The sequence below is a fragment of the Pezoporus wallicus genome, unplaced genomic scaffold (genome assembly GCF_028554395.1).
Source record: "Pezoporus wallicus isolate ANWC-B61680 ecotype Strahan unplaced genomic scaffold, APGP_CSIRO_Pwel_v1 contig_736, whole genome shotgun sequence".
NCBI classification, from domain to species: domain Eukaryota; kingdom Metazoa; phylum Chordata; class Aves; order Psittaciformes; family Psittacidae; genus Pezoporus; species Pezoporus wallicus.
Genome location: NW_026639744.1, coordinates 1,665,731 through 1,689,425, shown reverse-complemented (window position 1 = coordinate 1,689,425; position 23,695 = coordinate 1,665,731). Strand labels below are relative to the sequence as shown.

The window sequence follows — 23,695 nt, the reverse complement described above, 5'->3', positions numbered from 1 at the left end:
AGGACACAGGCTGCAGAATACAAACCTGGAGAGCAAATTTCCATGTAGCCATGCCTGCAGGACCATAGCAGCAAGCTGTAAGAGTGGCAAGTCCTATCTCTAACTCCTGAACGCCAGGTTGGAAGGGGCTTTGTGCAATCTGGTCTGGTGGAAGGTATCCCAGCCTGTCACAGGGGGTTGGAACTGGACGAGCTTTAAAGCTCCTTCCACCCCAAACCATTCCATCATTCTATGAAGCAGCACTAATTTTTCCACACACGCAGAAGCATTTATAGAGGTGGCTGAAGTTCAAAGAGAGTTGGAAGTGGCCATCAAACTGGAAAACAGCTTGGTTCCAATCTTTTTCATATGCAAAGTTTATTGGCATAATTATATACCCTTTAACCATTTCTGTATCATTCCTTGCTTACTTTGGTGTTAAAGAATGTTATCATTGAAAGCCCCTTAAGACTGGGATAAAGCACCTGGATTGCCAAGTCTTTTGTGGGAAACTACCATGAAACCCCAGGAAAAATAAACTACAAAATCGAAGGGGATGGAAAGACCTGAACCAGATCCACAGCCTCTGAGAAGCTGAAAGGGACACAGAAAGCATAATTACCACCATCTATGATGTTAAATGCAGGTGCATAATGATTCCAGTGAGGGCTAGTAGCATGTTCCACAATATAATAAATTGTTTTCCGTATTCCCTGACTCAGGACAGAATGAAGAACACAATTAGTGAAACAGAATTCATTAAGGTGATTAAAAAAAGTCTTGATTCACAAGGATGATCAATAGTTATATGAATATCAAGAATATATAGCATTAGATATGCCATAACAATGGTATCTTTTAAAATAAATAGTTTGGGCACTGGTATCTATGTTATGTGAAAGGTAGCTTTTCTCACCTCTACCTGATGCAGGATTTTGGAAATGTTGGTGGGGCAATTTCTTACCCCATGGTAAGAAGGAAGAGCTCAAGTAGTGTGGTTTTCTCTTTTTCCTTTCAGTTTAAAATTAAGAGTAAGCACTGAAGTGCAAAAGCACAAGGAAAGAAATATATGCCTTTTTAGCTCCTCTTGGTACATTAAGTAAGTAAGTTCAGGGCCTTCAAAACCATTTGTTAGGTTGTTTTAAAAGCACAGTATATAAATCCTTCCTTTCTTTCTGCTGCTGCACCTATGAAACACCAAAAAAATTTACTATAATTCAAAGGAGAATGATTTAAAATACATTTTGGTCACATTTCAAACATGCACTGGAAATGCACAGTTCACATTACAGCTCCTGGGATTTTGTAATCATAATAAATTTTCACTCCTGCACATATACAGGTTTGGTTAAAAGCATGTAAGTCAGGACCTGCTAGCTCCCACACCAGGGAGCCACTTGATGATAAGATGTCGTGTCCCACACGACATCCTTGTCTCTAAATTGGAGAGACATCAGTTTGATAGGTGGACCACTTGGTGGATGAAGAACTGGCTGGCCGCATGCAAAGAGTTGTGGTCAATGGCTCAATGTCCGGCTGGAGACCTGTAACGAGTAGTGTCCCTCAGGAATCGGTGTTGGGATCGGTCTTGTTCAACATCTTTGTTGCTGACATGGACAGTGGGATTGAGTGCGCCCACAGCAAGTTTGCTGATGACACCAACCTGTGTGGTTCCGTTGATACCCTGGAGGGAAGGAATGCCATCCAGAGGGACCTTGACATACTTGTGAGGTGGGCTGATGCCAACCTCATGAGGTTTAACCATGCCAAGTGCAAGGTCCTACACCTGGGTCGGAGCAATCCCAGGCACAGCTACAGGTTGGGCAGAGAAGAGATTCAGAGCAGCCCTGCAGAGAAGGACTTGGGGGTGTTGGTTGATGAGAAAATGAACATGAGCCGGCTTCAGTGTGCACTTGAAGCCCAGAAAGCCAACCGTATCCTGGGCTGCATCAAAAGGAGTGTGACCAGCAGGTTGAAAGAGGTGATCCTGCCCCTCTACTCTGCTCTCGTGAGACCTCACCTGGGGTATTGTGTGCAGTTCTGGTGTCCTAAACATAAAAAGGACATGGAACTGTTGGAACAAGTCCAGAGGAGGGCCACGAGGATGATCAGGGGACTGGAGCACCTCCTGTATGAAGACAGGCTGAGGAAGTTGGGGCTGTTCAGCCTGGAGAAGAGAAGGCTGTGTGGAGACCTCATAGCAGCCTTCCAGTATCTGAAGGGGGCCTGTAGGGATGCTGGGGATGGGCTCTTCCTTAGGGACTGTAGTGACAAGACAAAGGGTAACAGATTCAAACAGGTGAAGTTTAGATTGGATATAATGAAGAAGTTCTTAACTGTAAGGGTGGTGAGGCACTGGAATGGGTTGCCCAAGGAAGCTATGAGTGCTCCATCCCTGGCGGTGTCCAAGGCCAGGTTGGACAGAGCCTTGGGTGACATAGTTTAGTGTGAGGTGTCCCTGCCCATGGCAGGGGGGTTGGAACTAGATGATCTTAAGGTCGCTTCCAACCCTATTCTATGATTCTATAAGAAAAAATGTTCCAGAAGAAGTAACAAACATCTGTCAAGGCCAGCTCTTTGCATGTTAAAGAATGAAAAGGAAAAAAAAACAATGTCATTTGTTAACAATCTGCTTTCTAGCTGCTCCTTGTAACAGTCTCTCTGAAGGGCTGAAGAACCGTGACAGCTTGTTTTGTTAATGTTTTTAGAGCAGCCTCCAGAGAGAACTGAGTGGAGATGCAGGTGCAGTTTCTGCATTTCCCTTTTGAACATGAGTTCATCTGAAGTGGGAACTACTTCACTGTCCCTGCACACAGGCTCAGTCTCTACATCCCACTCCCAAGGACCCTGTAGGTGAAACACTGAGGAGTGCTTCTCTCCCATTGGTAGTGTTGGGTCTTGGTTTCCAAGTGGGGAACCCCAGCATCACATGGAGAGAAGCAGGGCAGTGCTGGCACAGGGGTTCTGCTATGCCTGCAGACACACCACCCACCCTCTTCATCCAAACCCACCTGTGCCCTGGGGCACAAGGCTGCACCAGGGAAGGCTTGTTTAACACAGTAACAGAAACATGCATTTAAAGCCAGGTGAAACTTAAAAAAAAGGACATTTGTGGACAAATAGTCTCAGACACCCAATAAGTCATTTACTTTCTCACCTGGGATGCTTTCCTGATTGCTAGCCCAGGATTTTTTGCTTCTCTCCCCAGGAGCTGGTTCTAATGTGGCTGAGGATGCACTTCTAATGTTGAAGGCACTTTATTAGGCAGATCACATGCTCTAACTGCTGATGTTCTGGGAACAACACTGAGCTATTGAGGAACAACTGGCATCATCATAAAAGCTAACAGAAAAATTATTGCTTTGCCAATATATACACTTACCTATGCAGGACAAGCTGCACTTGATCTGTTAGAGAGAGATGTTTCATATTCATATGGATTTCTTGTCCTGTGATATTTCCTTTCAATACAGAACAGATCCTTCAGTGGAGCTCTGTCCAGCCCTGATGGGTGGGTTACAACCCACATGCTGATTTACAAGGTCACTATTTTGCAACCAAATCCTGCCAAAGTCTCACTTCAGAGAGCAAAGCCCTGTCTCAGTTCTTGCACAGGGAGACGGAGAGTTAGAGCAGCGAAGTACCTCACGAAACACAATGTGCGTTTACTTGCAAAAGAGTGGCAAGGGCTCAACAAGAGGTCCCTGCTTCTCACATCCCACCCCTGAGCAGATGGGTTTAAAATATGCTTATGACAAACCCTGCTATTTGCTTGTCTGAAATCTGTCTTCTCTCACGTGGTGAAGAGCTGCCAGGGTATTGCAAAAAAAAAAAACCACCACCAAAACCAACCAACCAACCCAGATTTTGTAAGATTAAGTATACGATCCCTCTGAGAACAGGACTTCCCACTGAATATTACTTTCCAACACATTTCACATCCTAAGGAACTGCAATTTACCGGGATATAGATCTGATAATAGTCTTCATTAAGCAATATTGTAAGGATTAAAAAAGGTTAATGAGTATGTTACTAAACCTTCTAAGTAGCTAGCTAGCCATCATAAACTCTTCTTTATACATTTCACCCATAAAGAAAAGAGATTTCAAAAATCTCAACTCAAATTCTCTAATCTTAACAATGTGGCAATACCCTGAGCTTTCTCCCTTTTGCGAACAAAAGTTTAAAAGGTGACTAGTTGTAACTCTGCGAAGAGCAGCCTGCTTTTCCTGGTACGAAAATATCTCAACTCAGGCTTTAGCTTAGTGATAATAATGATAATAATGATAAGGGAAATAAAAAACAATAAACAGCAGTGATTCACGCACAATTGCTCACCACCCAGTGACCAATACCCAGCCCAACACAAGCAGCGATTGGTCCCTTCCAGGTGACTACCCCCGGTTTGTACACCGGGCATGATGTGCTGTGGTACGGAATACCCCTTTGGTCAGTTTGGGTCAGGTGTCCTGTCTCTTCTTCCTCCTGGCTTCTTGTGCCCCTTCTCACTGGCAGAGCATGAGAGACTGAAAGGTCTTTGAACAGGTAAATGCTACTTAGCAACAACTAAACCAGTGGTGTGTTATCAGCATCGTTCTCAGACTGAAGCCTTAGCACAGCACTGCACCAGCTACCAGGAAGAAAATTAACTCTATCCCAGCTGAAACCAGGATACTTTTAAAAAATATCATCCCATCAAAGAGACTTGACCTGATTTCTAGCTACCTCTAACTGCTGGTAAGCTTGAGTTCTGCTGAAGCCCACAGGGCTCGGAGGCTGCTGGACTGTGCGTATGAGAGAAAGCAACAGGGTTTTGAATAAATCCAGTTAAATATCAATGCAATACAGAAGAAACTTGCTAGCAAACATAGATGCATATTCAGAAACTAACTAATATTGTGCTATTTGCATTTTACAGTGGATGGTCCGTGCAGGAGAGCATGGACATGGGCATAAAGAGTGGAAAAGGGAGGGAGATGGGGCGAGTGTGTTCAAATGAGTTGAAATCCACACCCAGGGCCACTGTGCCCCTGCCTTTCCCCAGGCACATCACCTATGGGCCCCAGGGATTATCATCACCAGCTCATCAGCAGAAATAGATGAAGCACGCAACTTTTATGGCAACTGTGCTATAAACATTTTTCAGGTCCCCACATGTGCCAGCCCCAAATCTATAGACAGATCATAAAGATAGTATCTGCTCCTCTAATTGTGAGGGCTCTTACCAAAATTCGGACCTTAATATGCACAGAGCAGAAAAAGTTACTGCCATTTTGGTTTATATCCGAAGCCAGAAAACGTAAAAGTTATTGGAAATTCAATGTTTCCTAGGCTGGAAGCTGAATTCCACCTTTCCTGCCTGCACTTCCTGGAACTTAAACACGTAAAACTTAAATACCTGTTGTGGCAAGAGAGAAAGGGCTTGGAAACAGCAAGAAATTTCTATTGACCCCGGAGTGGCTCTCTTGTCACTTGGGGCTGACCCGTCACAGATTTGTCACCTGTGATGTCCTGCTTACAGGAGTTTGTAGGAGCTCCTGGCATGTGTTGTGGATAAATGCATTTCAGACCAGCAGGAAAGCCCACACAGGGCAGAGAGCATGGAAAGCATGCTGGAAAGAAAGGCACAGCTGGCAGTTTGCTGCCCATCCAGCTGCTGTGTCACCATGGCTCTGCTTCTCACATGATTGTAGCTCCCCACTGGAGGCATAGAATCATAGAAATAGTTAGGGTTGGAAAGGACCTTAAGATCATCTAGTTCCAACCCTCCTGCCATGGGCATTACACTAAAACTCCTACGTTTACTTTGCTGCAGGCAGAACACAATATTTGATTGAGATCTACTTGCACAATGAAAGGATAATGGAAGGAGGAACTCTGTATTAATGAAAGTTGACGTACAGAACACCAATTTAATCCCTTCCAAGCATGACTCAAGCCTTGTGGCAGTTACAACCCTGCAGACTATGAGGGTGAAGCTATCAGGATAACAGCAGAGGAGTACTGAATTGTCCCTGTTCAATGCCTAAGATCTTCAAGCAGATGAAATATGTTACGTATGCAGGACCAAGACTATCACTCAAGCATTCCTAGCCCACGAAACACCCAACGTTACCTGCACCGGTGGGCACGAAGGGGCATACAGAATAGCTTCCTCCACAGAACCTGAGCTTACTTTCTCTGCCATGTTTGTGTGTGCCCCTTCTCATTCCACCCTTAGGAGAGCCTCAGTCATCACATGAGTAGTCAATGAAAGTTCTGTACCAATGTACAATGTTCTGTACCTTTTAACAACCTATCTTTGTTCTATCAACTCAATGCCAACAGGCTAGGTAATAAAGTTCAGTTTTAACAGCACCCTGCTATTCAGGGCGGCTGCAGGGGGCCCTCTGCATTGCCTGGCAGAAAAGAAACCCTTGCCCTTTCTCAGGAACTCACCTGACTTCCCAGTAGAAGGAAGCCCAGCTGCCAGCAAGCACCTTTCAGCATGCCAGGGGTGATGCTGAGTGCCATTTGCTGTCCAAGAAAAGGATCTCATTTTCTCTGCTAGTTTCTTTGGAATTCAAAAAACCAGCTTAAAACTTGTTTTTAAATCAGCTCTGCTCTCATTATCAGTGATAGCCTCCCTGATCTCAGATACATCAGAAGGGACAAGAAGTAATGCTGCCCTTTCATTACCTCCAACAGGTCCAAGGTCAAGACAGGTAATCCCATAGGTTGCCCTAAATCAACAATCAGAGCTGGTTAGTTCTTCCTCAATTTATCAGCTGTCCTAATGGTCCCAGGGTGAAGGCCACAGAGATACACGTTATGCAGGAATGATGACCTGTGACACAGCCAGATCACAGCAGAGGGACATAAGCAGCAGAGGAGATACGAGCAGGCAGATGCCCAGAGAGAAGGGGAGAGATGCTGCTGTGTGGTTGTAAGGACAGCTCACCTCCTGCTCCCCTCTGTTCCTGGGCAACACCGACCCCTCCATGGGCATTCCCTCCCCGCCAGCCCTGCAGCTGCCTGCCTTGCAGACCCCAGGGTGCAAAGGGATTCGAAGTGATGAAAATGCACCATGATACAAGTCACATGCAGGAGAATGTCAAGACAGGGCCCTTTAACATTTAATTCACCGGTTAACTTAAAAATAATTAACACTGTTCTTCTATATGTACTGCAAATGGAGTGACCTGGAAACAAATAAAGAAAATTATAAAGAAATAAATAATACAGAATAATACTATATATATTATATGTATAAAATAATAAAAAAAATAAAGAACCTTTTTGAAAAATGAAATAAAAGGCAGTCTTCAAGTTGAGCTTACGTTGATGTGATCTGCAATCTGTCAAATAATGGAAGCTTTGTAACTGTCGAGGGTAAACAAGCAACAGAAGTTTAATTAGCTCACAAACCTAAACTTCTTGTGTCTGCTTTACTTCATATTTGGATGCCACACCCGAGGTTTCCCTGCTGCCTGACAACTGGAGACATCACCAGTAAGAGCCCTGAAAAAAACCTGTGGCTGATTACGTGAGTGTAGGTACTACACGTATGGATGGAGCCGCTCTGAGGCTCGTGTTCGGTTCCATTTAAACTCACCTGGGCAATAGTCACCTCTGGGGCCATTTTGCCTACTTCCATTTATTATCTGCAATAACCTCATTTCAGCACACGTCAGCATTTTCAGGGTTAAGCTGACCAAAGTACATGGCTTCTGCACTGTGGGCACAGAGAGCAGCTGGGTGTCTGGGAAGCAGGGTGAGCTGATGACAAATAAAATGATTACACTAATTATTTATGACCTGAATTTACAGTCCCAAACTTGTATCATCCAATGGGCTTGCAGACCGCCTGAATATGGATTTTAGGGTGGATCCCACCAACTTTACTTGGCAAAAATACTTTGTAGCTCAGGAGTAAAGTGCAAGTTGGAGGGTTGGCAGCAGCACCTGGGTGACGTGTCCTGCACCCCTGTGACACCCAGCAGGGCTTCATTTGGGGGAGGGGGGGACGGGAAGGGACAGGACTCCTTAAGACCCTTAAATACATGTCAAAAAAAAAAAAAAGAGACAAAACCATGTACAGATTTTAGGGAAAATCAGAAGTAGGTTGTTTCCCTCACTGCAATTTTTGCTCTATAATCAGTCCTGATTATTAACATTTCTGAGAAATGAAAAAAAAAAAAATAAATACCTCTACGTCTGCAATCTTTACCCATAAATAGATTATTTTATGATTCATTTAAATCATTCACATACTATAATTAACATGAGCTCTACAGTTAATTGCATCTTTGCAAAATAGTTTAATAATCAGAGTAGAAACTTGGCAGTCATTTCTTTAATCGCACATACGCAATGAATGTTTTATATAAACTGCAGCTCATCAGAAACAGATACACAAACATGTATTTCTCTGAAGACAACCTAAAGCAAGTAAAGAGGGATAAAAAGGATTTAATGTTTATTCCTCTGTAGTTACATGAGCAAAGATGCTGCTCTGGTGGGGCAGAATCCTGTTAAATGAGACATTTACCAGCAGTACTTCTGTGAATCAGTCAATTGAAGTTCTCTGCAGCAGTGGAGAAAGATGGATTATAAAACTTGTCCGAAGTCATTATTATAACAAAAATATTTATCATCTTTATCATTATCATGTCTTTTTCAGTTACTCTAAGATAATGCAGATGAAGGGTACATAATCTTCTATCCCTTAAAACACTCTTACCACTTTACTTAACTTTTTGTAAGGTGAGTAACAAAAAGGCTGGATTTTGCCCAGCAACTGGAATGAACAGTAAAATCTGAAATAATTCAATATTGTTGTACTATTATTTGTGATAAAATTCCTTAGGAACTACTTGTACTACAGTGATGACATGAACTGATCTCTCTCTCTCAGTCTCCTGAAGGTTAACTTTCATTTATGCTCATAAATGCTTTGGTTTTAAAATACTGTCCTTCCTCCCTTCTTACCAGAATTTATCCACTTCAAGATCAGAGCAAAGACTTAAAAGAAGGAAAATCCTCGCATCACTGAAATAAGACTAAGGATCCATTTCTGGAACCATGTATTATATATAATATATAGCCTTTTATTACATTACATATTAAGATATAGCTGATGTCTTTAATAAAATTAATTTTACAAATATATAAAGAACAAAAATATATAAAAATATTACTAAATTAATTAGATACAATATATTTAGATTAATGTATTTATTATAATTTTTGTCTGGTTTTTATATATGTAATATCATAGTCTCCATGCAGCTCCAGTACCGTGCAGCCTTGTCATCTGAGGGATGAGCAGCATCACAAACCAGTCATGATGCATGCACAACATGGCCATCCAACCTTCTCTGCTTGCTGCAGGGAGGGCTGGAGCAGGATTTATATGCAGGAGATTACTTCTTTCCCATTGACTTATTATTTTTCCCAACATACAGATAGTTCACGCAGCATATGGGCAATATCCAACACAGTAGTGTAAAGACTAGAGGTTCAGGTGTGAGACGCAGACCCCAGTGTGACTCCTTGGACTATATGTGACGCATAGCTGAGCTCACTTTTCCGGCCTGACAGTGTTTTCCAGGGGATGGCTGGAAACAGAGCCTTAAACTCCAGGTGGCGAACAGCTGCAAGCAGCTGCATCGGCCCAGCCGTGGTCTGTGTGCAGCCACCTCCCCATCCCTTGCTTTACCATACAAAAAATAAGTACATCTAGAAAAAGACAAATGCACCAGAAGAAAACTAAACTGGTATATTTTAATTCTACAAAAATGTATAAATATTTAAATGTACAGCAAAGAGTACCAGTTTACCATTTGATAACTGTTACAACATTTAAAATGCGTAATTCTTTATCCACAATCTGCTTTTAGAAATTTAATTTAAATCTGTGTTCCCAGCACTTATTCAGGAGCCTTTGCAAGCGTGTTCTCCAAACCACTGCACCTCAGTCTCATCCTGCCTTGGAAAATACCAAGCAGAATTCCAGCATTTTTCAGATAAAGTCTGTAGTATCTCAGAGCACCGTGGCCTTTTCGTGGGCACTGCTTACCGAGCTGTCCTGAATATGTGCTCACAGAGGAAAAGAGAAAATAAAATGGGGGTGGCCACATACTGGAGCAATGGTTCTGGCTGGATGTGACTGCAAGTCAGCATAGACACGGAAAGCCACACAAGCATTGTAACACATTGCTGGTGTTCATCCAAAACACCACTGGACCAGATCACAGCTCATCATTAGTAGCAGGTTACATGTGGTGTAGCCTCACCCGCGGTGTGAGCCACAGGGATGCAGGCAGGCTATCAGCTCCCCCTAAAAAGCACAAATGTCCTGGGTAGGCTGTGACATTCACCAGCACTGCCCAACTCTTTTTTATCTCCCCAAACTGTTCCAGTCTGTTTAGCAGCTCTGGCCTTTGGAGGATCACCATGTCAGGCTCTGCCCAGCACCCGCTGAGATGCAGCCTATGGTATAGGATCTGAGGAGATCTCCAATTGCAAATTAAAGCTAAAATCAGAACACGGAGTTTTGCAACTTCTCTTCACAGCGCTATTCCTATTAGAGCACAACAAATAGATAAAATCCTCCCAGCAACCAGTGTATATGCATCGGTAGAAAAACCCACCTAGGTCAATTGATCCAAATGCCCATTTCAGTTCGGGGGTTATTCCTGGGTCTCCTCACCCCCATGGATCACCAGGAAGTGCCGGGAGATAAAAAGGACTGCAGCTTTGTACAGCGTTTATGGTTCAACTTACTCCTCAAAGCGGTCAGCTTGCGATTGCCGCCCAGCATTACAGCTCACTCCCATTTCATCGTCTTATAACCACAAAAACTGGCAACACTTTTCAATGAAAACAATAAATATTCAGCATTCGTAAGGTTCTTTATATTTTAAACACACTGTGCAAATCAAAGTTAATCCTCCCGACACCTTTCTGAGATATTTTATAGATGGGGAAACAAAGACCAAGTGATGTTCTTCTGTGGTCATTTGTGGGTACTGAACTTCAGATACACACCGACCGAGGCAACCAAACAATCTATTTTAAATTATTTTAGCCCAAATCACCTGCCAAGGCAACACCTGAGTCCAGTGGCAGGAGGAAGGGCAGAAGCCCAAGCACAGTAACTTACATTCATTCTCTAAACCCCATCATTTATCATCTCCAATGCTTATCAGCATTTAAGGCACCTCCGCCATCACCCCCTCACTTGCTGTACCTGAGGCTTTGCCTGAAATTCCCATGCAGTGAGACTCGTGGGGTTTCTGTATCCTTATCCAGGAGGGACAGAAGTTGAACAGATATTTCAGCGCTTTCCTCACAGTTTCTAGGCAGCAGGCCACCCTGCTAGTGTGCTGAGGACCTACAGCAATAGTCCTGCTCTGGTCACGAGGGATGCATGCACTTGCTCCTAAATAAGTGTAATACAACACAAAGGCATCTCCCTTCTTACCCAAGCAGGGACATAGCAATGCAGGAACCAACCACCCCAAACACTGCAAGCTTGCTATCTTGGTCAAGGGATTATAAACTTTAGAAGAATAATAACCTTTATAATAATTGTAAGGAGAAAAATATTATTTATCCATTTTTGAGGCTGTGCCTAAAGGCTACACACTTGCACACTGATTGCACTTTGTCATCACCCTCCAGCTACGATGCCAAGAAAACCCTGGGATCTGAACAGGCAGTGAAGGGTATCTGAACAGTAGAAGAGTTAGGCTTGTTTAGCCTGGAGAAGAGAAGACTCCAGAAGACCTTAGAGCAGCTGCCAGTACCTAAAGGGGCTGACAAGAGACCTGGAGAGGGACTTTTGACATGGGCTTGTAGGGATAGGACAAGGGGGAATGGCTTTAAACTGACAGAGGGGAGATTCAGATTAGGTATTAGGAAGAAGTTCTTCCCTGTGAGGGTGGTGAGGCACTGGCACAGGTAGCCCAGAGAGGCTGTGGCTGCCCCATCCCTTTAAGTGTTCAAGGCCAGGTTGGATGGGGCTTTTAGCAACCTGGTCTAGTGGAAGGTGTTGCTTCCCTTGGCAGAATGTTGGAACTGCATGAGCTGTAAGGTCCTGTCCAACCCAAATAATTCTATGATTCTGTGATTCTACGACTTGCCAGCCTTCGCCCCCCCAAAACTGGGGGTATTTCCAAATTACCACCAGAGCCTGCTGCCCTCTCTCAGTGCTCCTGGATGCTGCAGGATATTCCACAGTGCTTCCTTCTGCTGAACCATACAGAAGCCAAGAGCCTAGATACATGACGTACCAGCACAAGTGGCTGTGCACACAGCAAAGCTCTTGGAAAGGAGATAAGGATACAACTTATTTTTGTCTGCATGGAGACTGGGGGTTGAATTCGTTTGTGATGTTCTCATGCTCTTTCTATGAAGGAGAATTATGGCCACCTCCTGTTTTGCTAGCTTTTAAGCCATATCGTGTACTTCTCTAGTGACCTGAAGATGAGAACTGGAACTATTTGACCCTACTTTGAGCAGGAATGCTGGACTAGATGAGCTTCCAGTCTGAGTTAACCCGTGACACCCTAGCTCCCACGCATGCACAACAATCACTTTTTCAATTTAACAGTGTATTGAGAAAATATGGATGATCTATAAATTTATAGTAGGTACATATATGATACTATTAATCCATAGCAACCAGAACATTATACAGAAAATACTGTCATTTTGAATGACCTAGTGCATAAACAGAGCTTTTGAGGAGTTTTGAGTGAAATAATGGGACACCATTTTACCACTTACCTGTCCTGAAGTTACCTCATAGCTGCTGCCCTGTGATTTAGGTCTCTTGAACCCTCTAGACAATAAGAAATTACAGAGTATTGCCAAAAACCCAGCCCAGCCCATCACGCAGCAGATGTATTTCGGGGAGTACATTCTGCTGGGAGCAGCAAAGGAAAGATCAACAGTACATATAAGAAATGTCACCCTTACATATGGGCCCCTTCCCTACACCCACATGGCCTGGCACGGCATCAGGTCCTGCGACGCTTCTGACATAACTGTGTGCCATCAGCACATTTTTAATAACCACACTAATGAAATTATTAAGCCACAAAATTATTAAAAATATAAATAAGCATCTGTCATTGCTATCAAAGCAAGAACATCTGGAGCCAGAACTGGGAATCAATCCAGTTTTCTCCTCTGTGCGTAGGGGATGCACGGATGAGGCTCTTGTCTGTGCTTTAGACAGGATGTGGGTATATACTAATGCTCAAGGGTAGCAGCTAGGGACCAAGTTCAGACCAACTCTCAGTCTCCAGCAGTCTCAGAGGGCCAGGTTTTGGAACATCCATCTGCAATCCCCTTGCAGCTCCCAAGTATCAGCCCCAGCCATTTCTCTTTCCACTGCAGGACAGTTCCACCTGTGCTGGTCTGAGTGACCCACATGCATCAGTCATTCTTTTGTTGCTGCCTCATCTGATTTAATTTCAATTTCTGAGTGCAGTTTTTGCTCAGTTTTGTTGCTTTTCCAAACACCAGATCCCATTTTTTTCCCTGAACAAACCACAAAGCTGAGAGCCTGGCAACTTTGCCGCTCAGTGGGGTTCTTCACCAAGTCCCTTTCAACACGAGAGAACAGCAAATGCCTGCCATGTGTTGCCAAGAAAGACCAGAGCCAATACATCCAGCCTGGGAGATGCCTGTCAGGATGGTCCCAATGCCGTTTAGTGTTATAAGGCATTTTATACCGGGTCACTTCTCTGTAGTGGTGTGTGACAAACAGAAAATACCCTCCATCCCAACCTCTTTGACACAGGGCTCACAGAGGTTTCTCTGGAACAATTTTTGAGCAGATTTGTGTTGGTAACAGTACACATTTCGACATTTATAGACTCAGATGAGCTTCTTTTGAACAGTCACAGGTTTTGAAGGGGCATGTGGAGACCTGACGCATCAAGAAACCCTGCCCCATGACTTTGCTCTGTCAGCTGGGATTTGGAGAGGGCTTCAGCACCACTGGCCTCAGCAAGGAGGATGGGAGGAGGAGAAGGAGGAGGAAGAGAATGAGAAGAGATCCCGGACGAGGCAGTGGGTCTGCGCTGACTTCAGGCACCCAAGGTCATGTTGCGCAGCAGCCACTGCTGGGAACGGCTGTCACCGCACTCCCTCATAGTGGGAACCATCTTATCCTCCTCTGACGGCTCATCCAGACACTGGTTGCTGTTGACATGCCTCAGGGTGAGCTTCTGCAACAGAGAAGAGTGAGGGCTGCAGCAAGATAATTACTGCTGAAAACCAGTAATTGTATTTTTGGTCCTATTTCAATCTTATTCTAGCCACTACGCAAGCCACGACACCAGTACTCATCCCTGGCCATCACTTGTACAGCTCTACAAAACCCGTACCATGCTATGGGGTGCCCAGCTCACCTACTCATGCATGGCCAGGCAATCCGGAGAGCGAGCACGTCTGTTGAACCCAGCAACAAATAAATGCAACAGAAAAACACAAGATAAGTGCAAGGAAGTATTATTTCAAAACAACGGTATTCTGGATTAAGGATTTTAGCTTCCAACAACCTGAACACCTGTGCATTTCAGATCACTGCACCAGTTCAGAAATAACTCCTAATGGCAATACATTTGCTAAGTATTATGTGAACAATGGCAACATGCAGGCAAAAACTCTTCTGTTTCCAATACATTTCTTCCTCTTTGTGACACCCTGCTACATGACACTGTATTTCTGAGGGATGAGAGAGTCAAAAAGGGATGATAGAAAATAGAATTTATTTTGAAGAAATAAATCATCTTCCATTCAAAAGCATTGGGAGAACATGTCCATGAAGAGATCCAGGGCAGTTAAACATGAAGTTGTGTACTCAGATAAAACAATACAGGTACATGTGCAGCTGAGCAGCAGGTGTCACTCCTCTGGGGTTGACCTGGGGGTTTTACACACCAAATCACAGCAATTAAGAACACACCTTAAGCGCCTCTGATAAAAAGTGTTGCATTTACCAATTTACTATTACCTAAAAGGTCCTCCAGTTCTTGAAAAAAGCCTCACCTCAATCAAATCTGCATAATATGCAAACCTGCTCATGCACCTGGATACACTTGAAGTCCACAGTGGCATATCTGTGACAGACCTGTGTAGCCCGTATAGTGACACACACAGGAGCCAGGGCAGCACAATGGTGCAGAGCAGTTGTGGTCTGCGCCCAGCTGAGGATGGAGCTGAACCAATGCCTCAGGGCTGGGGACCACCTCGCCATATTCCCCCGTGCCAGCCCAGTGTTCTGCCCTCCTCAGCCAGAGTGCAGAGCCTGGCTCCCAGATACTTTTACTACAGCCAAGCCCTGCACAATGCAATAGCCAGGCACTGCACTTGCAGTCATCCACAGCCTTGCAAGCTCAATATCAACTTAATATTTTGGCAGTAAACATCTGTGTTTGCTGCTGCACTTGACTCAAAACGTCATTATTTTGGTCTTTTTCTAGTTTTACGGCAGGACAGGTCCTGCACCAGCTCCTCTACCCCATGGGATTATATGGACTCTGTTCACAGAATAACAGACTGGTTTGTGTTGGAAGGACCTTGAAGACCACGGACACCTTCCACTAGACCAGGTTGCTCAAAGCTCCATCCACCCTGGCCTTGAACACTTAAAGGGATGGGGCAGCCACAGCCTCTCTGGGCAAACTGTGCCAGGGCCTCACCACCCTCACAGGAAAGAACTTCTTCCTAATATCTGATTTAAATCTTCGCTCTGTCAGTTTAAAGCCATTCCCCTTGTCCCATTCATACAGGTCCTTTAAAAAATCACCTCTCCAGCTTTCTTGCTGGCCCCTTTAGGCATTGGAAAGCTGCCCAGAGCCGCCTTCTTCTCCAAGCTGAACAAGCCCAGCTCTCTCAGCTTGTCTCCGTAGGAGACATGCTCCAGCCCTTGGAGCATCATTTTTGCTTCCTCTGGACTTGCTCTAGCAGGTCCTCTGAGTCAAGCAACCTAACACAGGTAGCTTAATGCTCCAGGTAAAGTGGTCAAACAAGATCTGAGCTGTTGCACAGGAGCTCCACAGGGATTATAACCCTGCCACAACCAGAACAAACAAGGGAACTGGTGATTTCATGACTGAAATGGTATTTGCAGACCCTCCACTGGAGCAGAAACCAATTTTATGTCAAACACCATGTAAAGCAATAACTAGAGGAACAAGGGTGGGGGGTAAAAGCCTGCAGCCTCCTGGAGGAGGGAGAAAGGATGAATCAGTTTGCACAACAGCAGAGCTCGACCCAAAGTCTTGGAGCAGCAGCAGTATTGCAGCAGCATTGTGTTATATATTATTTATATATAATATAAACAATGCTACTGTAACTGAAGTTATGGAAGTAAGTTATTTTAACAACTGGCATCTCTAATGCACCACATAGTACTAATTTATGTATCTTTGTATGAAAAACAAAAGACTACTGTCTGTTTTTTTCAATTAAACTGCTGGGAAATGCTAAGTGTCGATGTGGTTGTATTATCCGAACATATACCTGTGCTATTGCACTGTATAATTTTAGTTCATACTGGATTGCCATGTCACATATTAACACTCCAAATTTGTATTATAAATACTCTTTTAACAGCTTTCCCCTAGAGATTTGCCTCAACTTATAACAAACTATTACACAATTCTCAAAGAAAGCCTGCAGATATTATAACAAATCACCAAGGGGCCATTTGATATGCATTCACTGATGAATAAAAGGCATTTTTCCCTCTAATTACAAGAGGAAAGAATTAGCAGTGCTAACAGAAGTAGCTTGTTTACTAAATAGCACTGCTCAAAGCATCACTGATTCTTCACTTATATTGTTTTAAGTGCAATTAAACTGCTATCATTTTCTACTATAACCAGAAATGAAAACAAGTCTAAAAACGCTGCTGTTGCCTCCATCAGCTGTTCCCTTTTATTCAGTGAATACTTTCATGCTAGATTACCGTATCATTGGGATTTTCAACCCATCTCATAAATTTTTCCTTTCTGTGTTCTATCATTATTTATGCTATTACAAAAAAGGTCTCATTTGCTTGGAAAACAATTAATTACTAGGCAATGCGATACTCATACAACCAGCCTAAAATGTTTGTTTTACACAGACGTGAGAACACATGCATGGCTACAGAGCTGCCTGTACAGCTGTGCAGATGCTCAGTGGTTGCCTGCTTACCAAATGCATGCAAATAATAGCTCTGATGAGTGAGGACTCTGAACACATTACGGTAAACAATGAAGCTGAAACTCCACATCACCTGCTGAGATGCTGCTGGTTACAGTTGTTAGCGGTCTGCCACTAACAAGAGAGGCTTCCACTTGATTTCAGCAGGATGCACTCAGACAGGAAGGTGACATTGTTTGACTGGGGAGGAGATGACAAATGAGAGGAAACCCAGCCTGCACCCCTGCACATGTGCTGCCCCATCACCATCCCCTGTATTACTCAGCTGTCTAGGAACTAGACAACTACCAGCTGTCTAGGAAAGAACAGTAGTTGGCACAATATTTTGATTCCTTCAGTGACTAATATTTTAAAATTATCTGTTGATCTTTTAAAATTATCTGTGACTAATATCTCTAGGACTGAATTACTTAAAATTGGGAATTTTCAAGATGAAGACTTCTGAAAAATATTAAGCAATTAGCATAATTTCTATGTCTTAGAATAGGAACCAAATCTTCAGCTGTCGACAACAGGAACCAGCACATCGACATCAATAGATCAAGGTAGTTGAATTAATCTAAAATTAGTTAAAATTAAAAATAAGTAATAATTAACATTAACCATACATACTATTATATATCTGTATAAGCATCTGTGAAAACAAGAAAGAAATTCAGCTGAGTTTAACAGGCAGAGAACAGAGAAGCAATTTTCTGGGAATAGCTTAAAGCATCACATGCTATTTGCTTTTTAATACCAACCTCCAACTGTTTCTTAAAGGAAATAGTCAGTGGGGCTGTAAAAAATTTTTCTAAAGACTTCCAGCCTCGTGTAGTTTCTTAGAATCCACATTTGTAAGGGGCTGCCATCGCAAGCCTCCACCGTGGGACCACGGGTGCCATCCTCTATCCTGCTTACTGTCAGGCATGACTGGGTGATTATATGAAGAAATGTATGGGTCTGCATAACAGAAAAATGGCAAAAGTAAACAAAACCAGCAAAGACAATGACAAACAAAGGAAAAAGTAACAGACTGATTAGACATCCACAGTGGTGAACCAGATAAAGCTAAGAGCACTCTGATGGGAATTACTAATGGGTAATTGCGCCTGTGAGCACACCAGTGCCAAATCATAAGGAAATTGTGCTAGCTTACACAGCCATAACACACACATAAATGCTCATATTATATATATATATATAATGTATATATAACCAAGTTTCAGCTTCAAAAAAAATGTTCTAGCTGCTTTGCTTTGAGGGACCAGTCCACTTGAGACCTGTTCACTTTACATTTTGCAATTTAGACCGAGTATGCCTCTGAACCCTCCTCCCCATACTTGCTGCCTCACTGCAATCATGATTTCCCATTGCACAGCAAGATTTGGGCAGAGATGATGTTTCTATTGCAGTAATAACTTGTGCTAACCATTCTGAAGCCTACCCAAGCATTACTAAATTAAAAATATAATGAATTAAACATTTACATAAAGGGAAATCAGAATTTCTTTTGTCAAGTGCGATTTCAGCTCTTCTTTTACCAGTCAGGTAGACAGAGTTAGAGGGCAGCTTTTATTTTCCTAAATCTTACCCTAGGCTGCGACAGCCAGATCATGGCAGGTGCCCAGGGCTGGTGCTGCTTGGGGATGCTCCTCCTGCATCCTGGCCCCAGCTGCTGTTCCCTCGCCCTCTCCTGCTCTGTGATTTTGGCTTGGTAGGGTAAAAGTAACGTATGTATAAAGAAGTCACTAAAAATACCAAGAATGAATGTCCTTATAATGTCACTTTGAGTAACCAGTGCAAACATCACTGCTTGGTTTTGTTTCATTGTGTATTATTGCTTCATCTTCACTTCTGGCTACTATTCTTTTAGGGAATACAGAGGTACATAAATAAATTACTTCAAAATGTCACAATTTCTCTATATTGCACATTTATACTACAGTAAATGCCTAAATTTAGTAGATTTTTCATATGGGCATAAAAAGTATAAGCATTATTTTGCTAATCTGACCAGACTCCTTTTTCTGGTACATGGTACAGCAAGTTTAACTTGTGTACATCAGCAAGGTTGCACTGACTTGAGAAAATCTGTAGTATTGAAAGAATTAAATCATTTTTCCTCTCCACTCATTTTATTAAACACTACTTTCTAAGAAGGTAATGTAAAAAAATAATAAAAATCCCTGCAATGTTTTCCTTACTGATTTTTTAAGCACTAAGGACTTTCAATTACATAGTAAAAAGACGCAGTTTATAGGACTAGCTGAATTATAATAACCTCCCAAGGTAGAAGTTAGTAATAAGACTGCAATTTATAGGACTATTCAAACTATTAGCCATAATCTCTTCTGGTACAAGTTCGTTTGACTACACCAACTCCAGCTGGTCCCATAACTTTAAGAAGACAAACAGTCACAGTCTGCAATTGTTTGAAGGATGCAGACCAGCAGATGTGACATTGATAATGCAATGTGTATTTACATCATTTGTAAACAAAAAATGCACAAGAAACAAGCCAGCTCTTCCCAGACATTGTATCCATGTACTCATGTGCTTCTCAGCCATCGATCTTTACACCATAAATTGATGTTCCCTGCTTTTCTCTACTCATAGAATCAGAGCATGGTTTGGGTTGGAAGGGACCTTAAAGCTCATCCAGTTCCAACCCCCTGCCATGGGCAGGGACACGTTCCACTAGTCCAGGTTGCTCAAAGCCCCATCCAGCCTGGCCTTAATTCCAAGTATGGGGCAGCCACAGCTTCTCTGGGAAACCTGTGCCAAGGCCTCAGCACCCTCACAGGGAAGAACTTCTTCCTAATATCTAATCTAAACCTACATTCGTTCAGTTTAAAACCCTTCCCTATTGTCCTATCCCTACATGCCAGCATCCTCTTGTGCATGCCAACATCAGCATCTGCCTTTCATCAAATCACTTTTCTGACATGATACCTTTGAGTTATCACTCTGACACATATATTCCGAAGAAAACATTGGCAGCCTGACACCGTGTACTGACTACCTGAATAAATGACATTTGGCATGTAGCAGCAATTATGTAAAGGTACTAGGACACATCACTTTAACACAGCACTGTTCGAGAAGCAAGCAAGAGATGCGCTATTCTAGGGTTTGGTGCAGGGGTTGCAGTTGTTACCAAACTTACCTCAAAGCTATATTCCCATTTACCAACATACTGGTGGAAGGGGAAAAAAAAAGAATAAAGGAAATTGGAATCAAAGAGGGACTCGAGAAACTGTTTTTTGTGAAGATCTCAGCTCTTTGTGAATGTCAATGCAACGTCTCTTGCATGGACAAATACTGCGTCGAGCGACAAATAACAGTAATTGCACAAGATCAAATCCTGACATCATCATCCATGCATGAGGAAACGAAACTATTTTCTACCACATGTGACATCTTTACAGCATTATTTTTCCACCGAATTCATTCATGTGTTACATATTATAAAATTTCAGCACACTTTACATACTATATTTGCCGGGATGCCACAGGGAAACACAAGAGGAGTCACCAGGGACATCAGCACAAACATGGACCTTAGGGATCTATCTGGCAGCTCCCTGTCACTCCTGCACAAATATCTCCAGCAAGACCAGTGCCCCAGTACAGGGACAAACCAAGCAAATAGCTATCATAGCAAAATTGGTAAAACATGCTTCATTAGACAAGCAAGATCAGAGGCTGAGGGAGAAACTCTGGCTCCAGCCCATCCTCACTCCCAGATCTTTTTCTGCTGACCTGCCACCTTGTTTCCCACCCCCATTCCAAAGCAAACAGTTTTAATGCATTATAAATATACTATAAAACACACACTGACAAGAAACCTTTGAAAGCTGGGAAACGTCTAACTTGGCACATCCCCTTGACACAGCTGATTCATAGAGCTGCCCTTGCAAGGTAATGGGCAGCTTGAGAAAGGGCCAGGAATCTTACTGTGTTTTTCAAGAAGCAGGAGAGGAAAGCATCAAAATTCAATAATGGAAGGCAAAGGAATTAAAAAAAAAAAAAAAAAAAAAAATTCCTGTCAAGATGCTGAAACATTCAGTAAAAGAGATGTTTAAAAATGCTGTAAACTACTTCTACCTCAAGTGTTAAAAGCCATTTTGCATTAGAAATGGAGACTGCTGCACAGACTTGGCTACCCTTCCTGGCAACAGCTTGCTGGGGGGATATGCAGGCTGAAATTCAGTGCTGTTGTTTCTCCTGGTGACAGCAGGTTTCTTTATTTAGTGTTTCCTTAAATCCAGACTATATTATTAATATTTTGTGCATATAAAGGCTTCTTTTTAGACTATATAGATATGAGTATCATAAAATCAAGGAATGGTTTGGGTTGGAAGGGATGTTAAAGCTCACCTAGTTTTAACCTTCCACTAGACCGGGTATCAAAAATAATTCACCCCATTGGGTTAAAAAAGAGATGCCGCTCACTGAAAACTGCATTGCAGGAAAAATGAATGGAATACAACATTTAGGCAACCCTGTATGACCTATGGGTCAGACATATCAGCCCCAGAGACACAACCACTGTGTGTTATGCTTCTGTCAAACTGAAAAACAGAATTATGGAAAAATCAGTTTGAAGAGCAAACCCCCCCCCACTTTCTGATTGCAGATGATTTCATTTCAGCACGGAGTTCCATTTTATGCAGATATTAAAAGGGAATGCTTTACTTGAACCTGCAATTCAGGGTTTTGAGAAAAAAAAAATAAAAAATTCAACTTTCTTTTTAAGCTTCATGTAAAATATTCTCCATGCTGCAAATGAAACAAACAAGCAAGAGCGCAACAGGTTATTCACAAAAAGTTCATTGAACAGCTTTGCTTCTTACACCAACCCTCTCAATCAATAAATTAGGATTTTATAGGTGTACCCGTCACTCAGGCTGGGTACTGCCGAGTCCTATGCCACTAAGCAGAAAGTCCATAAAACTAATTTTTAAGGGGTGTTTTTTGGAGAAAGATGCAAGAATAATTTAGCGCTCTGACTGCTCATCATGCTTACATGATATGACATTAATCCCTGCAAATACCAACTTAAATGTTTGCTTTCTTCAGGGTGAGAACAACCATTTGGGAACTGTAACATTCTTTTCTGTGAGATGTAATTTATCAGCCTGTCTCCATAGGAGAGGTGCTCCAGCCTGCAGAGCATCTTCATGGCCCTTCTCTGGACTTGATCCATCAGGTCCATGTCCTTCTGGTTTTGGAGGTCCTGGATCATAAATATCAATACTGTCATCAAAGGGAAGTTTGCAAGCTGAAGTCTGAATGTTCACAGACTAAAACTGGTAACAAAAATATTCCTGTCACTAAACAGAAATGTTCGTGGAACAAATAGCAAAGCCCTTGTCTTGGAGATCCCTTACATAAAAAATGGTGTATTTCTTTTTTATGAGCTCCATCTAACGGTTGATTCTGGTTTTACACAGCTCCTTAGAAATTTTCCACTGTGGATCTCTTACGCTAAGTTTAAGAGAAAAAAACAGCATGTTTCCAACACTAAAATTAAAGAACATACATGGTTGAAACAAATTTACCTTTCATGCAGCAAGGTGAAACCAGCTGTTTCTATGAACACACTGGAAATACTTTTTAGACTTCATGCCTTTTAGTACACCAGTATTTTTTTCAGCTTTACAGTATTTTTCTCCCATTGCAGCCATGGAAATGCACCAATGCTAATCTGGGATTTCTAAATGGAGAGTAGCAGAGCCACATAAGCACAGACCATGGGGCAGCCACTAATCTTAAATCTCAGGTGTTGATTATGGGCCTGAACATCTTCAAAAACATCAAAAAATCATCAAAATATGCATGCATTTTGTCAAGAAGAAAAATAATCTTCCTTATGAAAGAGAAAATTTGTTTAAACTCAAGAAGGTAACAAAAAGTAACAAATAAATTGCATCTCAGTGGTAAGTATCGTTGCTTTTCTACTTGGCAGTTCAATATTATGCAATATTTGCGTGTTTTTTTCTTACTGCAACATATTAGAAAGATGCTGCCTTGAAGAGAATACTAATACTTTTGTGTGAATTCCACCATGCAGAACTGCACCTTCATATCAAAAAGCAAAAGCTTAAATTAAATGCCTTAGCTTTCATCTGCTCTTTCCTATCCCATTTAAAAAGAAGAACTATTCAGCCATAAAACACTAGATATTTACGCATATTTTGTATTCATTTTGCAAGCCACCTCACGTAAGCCACCAAATTTCTTGAAACTGCACTCCCTCTCAAAACCCAGAAGAAGCCACCTCCCATCCCATGGTAGTGACAACCTAAAGAAGTGACTGATAATAAGCACAGAGAATTATTAAACACAATTTAAATGCAGAGTAAATAATCTTGAAAAGCCAGAAGAAAGAAACCAGAAAAACTTTAACTAAAAAAGAAATAAATCTTGTTTTTTACATCATTTATATAAAAAAATGCAAAATACTTAAAGTTTACAAGAATGCAAGACAATGCTAGCTACTAGAAATAAGCTTTTCTA

At 42.3% G+C, this 23,695-nt stretch overlaps 1 protein-coding gene across 3 annotated transcripts in view; it reads right to left on the bottom strand.

The window, feature by feature from the left end:
* Positions 1-13,941: 13,941 nt before the first annotated feature.
* GALNT13 (polypeptide N-acetylgalactosaminyltransferase 13) overlaps positions 13,942-23,695 on the bottom strand; it is a 149,597-nt gene continuing 139,843 nt past the window's right edge. Inside the window, exons 13-15 of one of the 3 annotated variants that reach the window (XM_057415707.1) lie at positions 20,340-20,369; positions 17,935-18,133; positions 14,081-14,205 (exon numbers count right to left, since the gene is read on the bottom strand). In XM_057415707.1, coding sequence (XP_057271690.1) covers positions 17,948-18,133; positions 20,340-20,369 — 216 coding nt within the window. In that variant the 3' untranslated portion in view covers positions 14,081-14,205; positions 17,935-17,947. Of the gene's footprint in view, positions 14,206-17,934; positions 18,134-20,339; positions 20,370-23,695 lie in introns of all 3 variants that reach the window. The other 2 variants (XM_057415708.1, XM_057415709.1) reach the window with 2 other exon arrangements.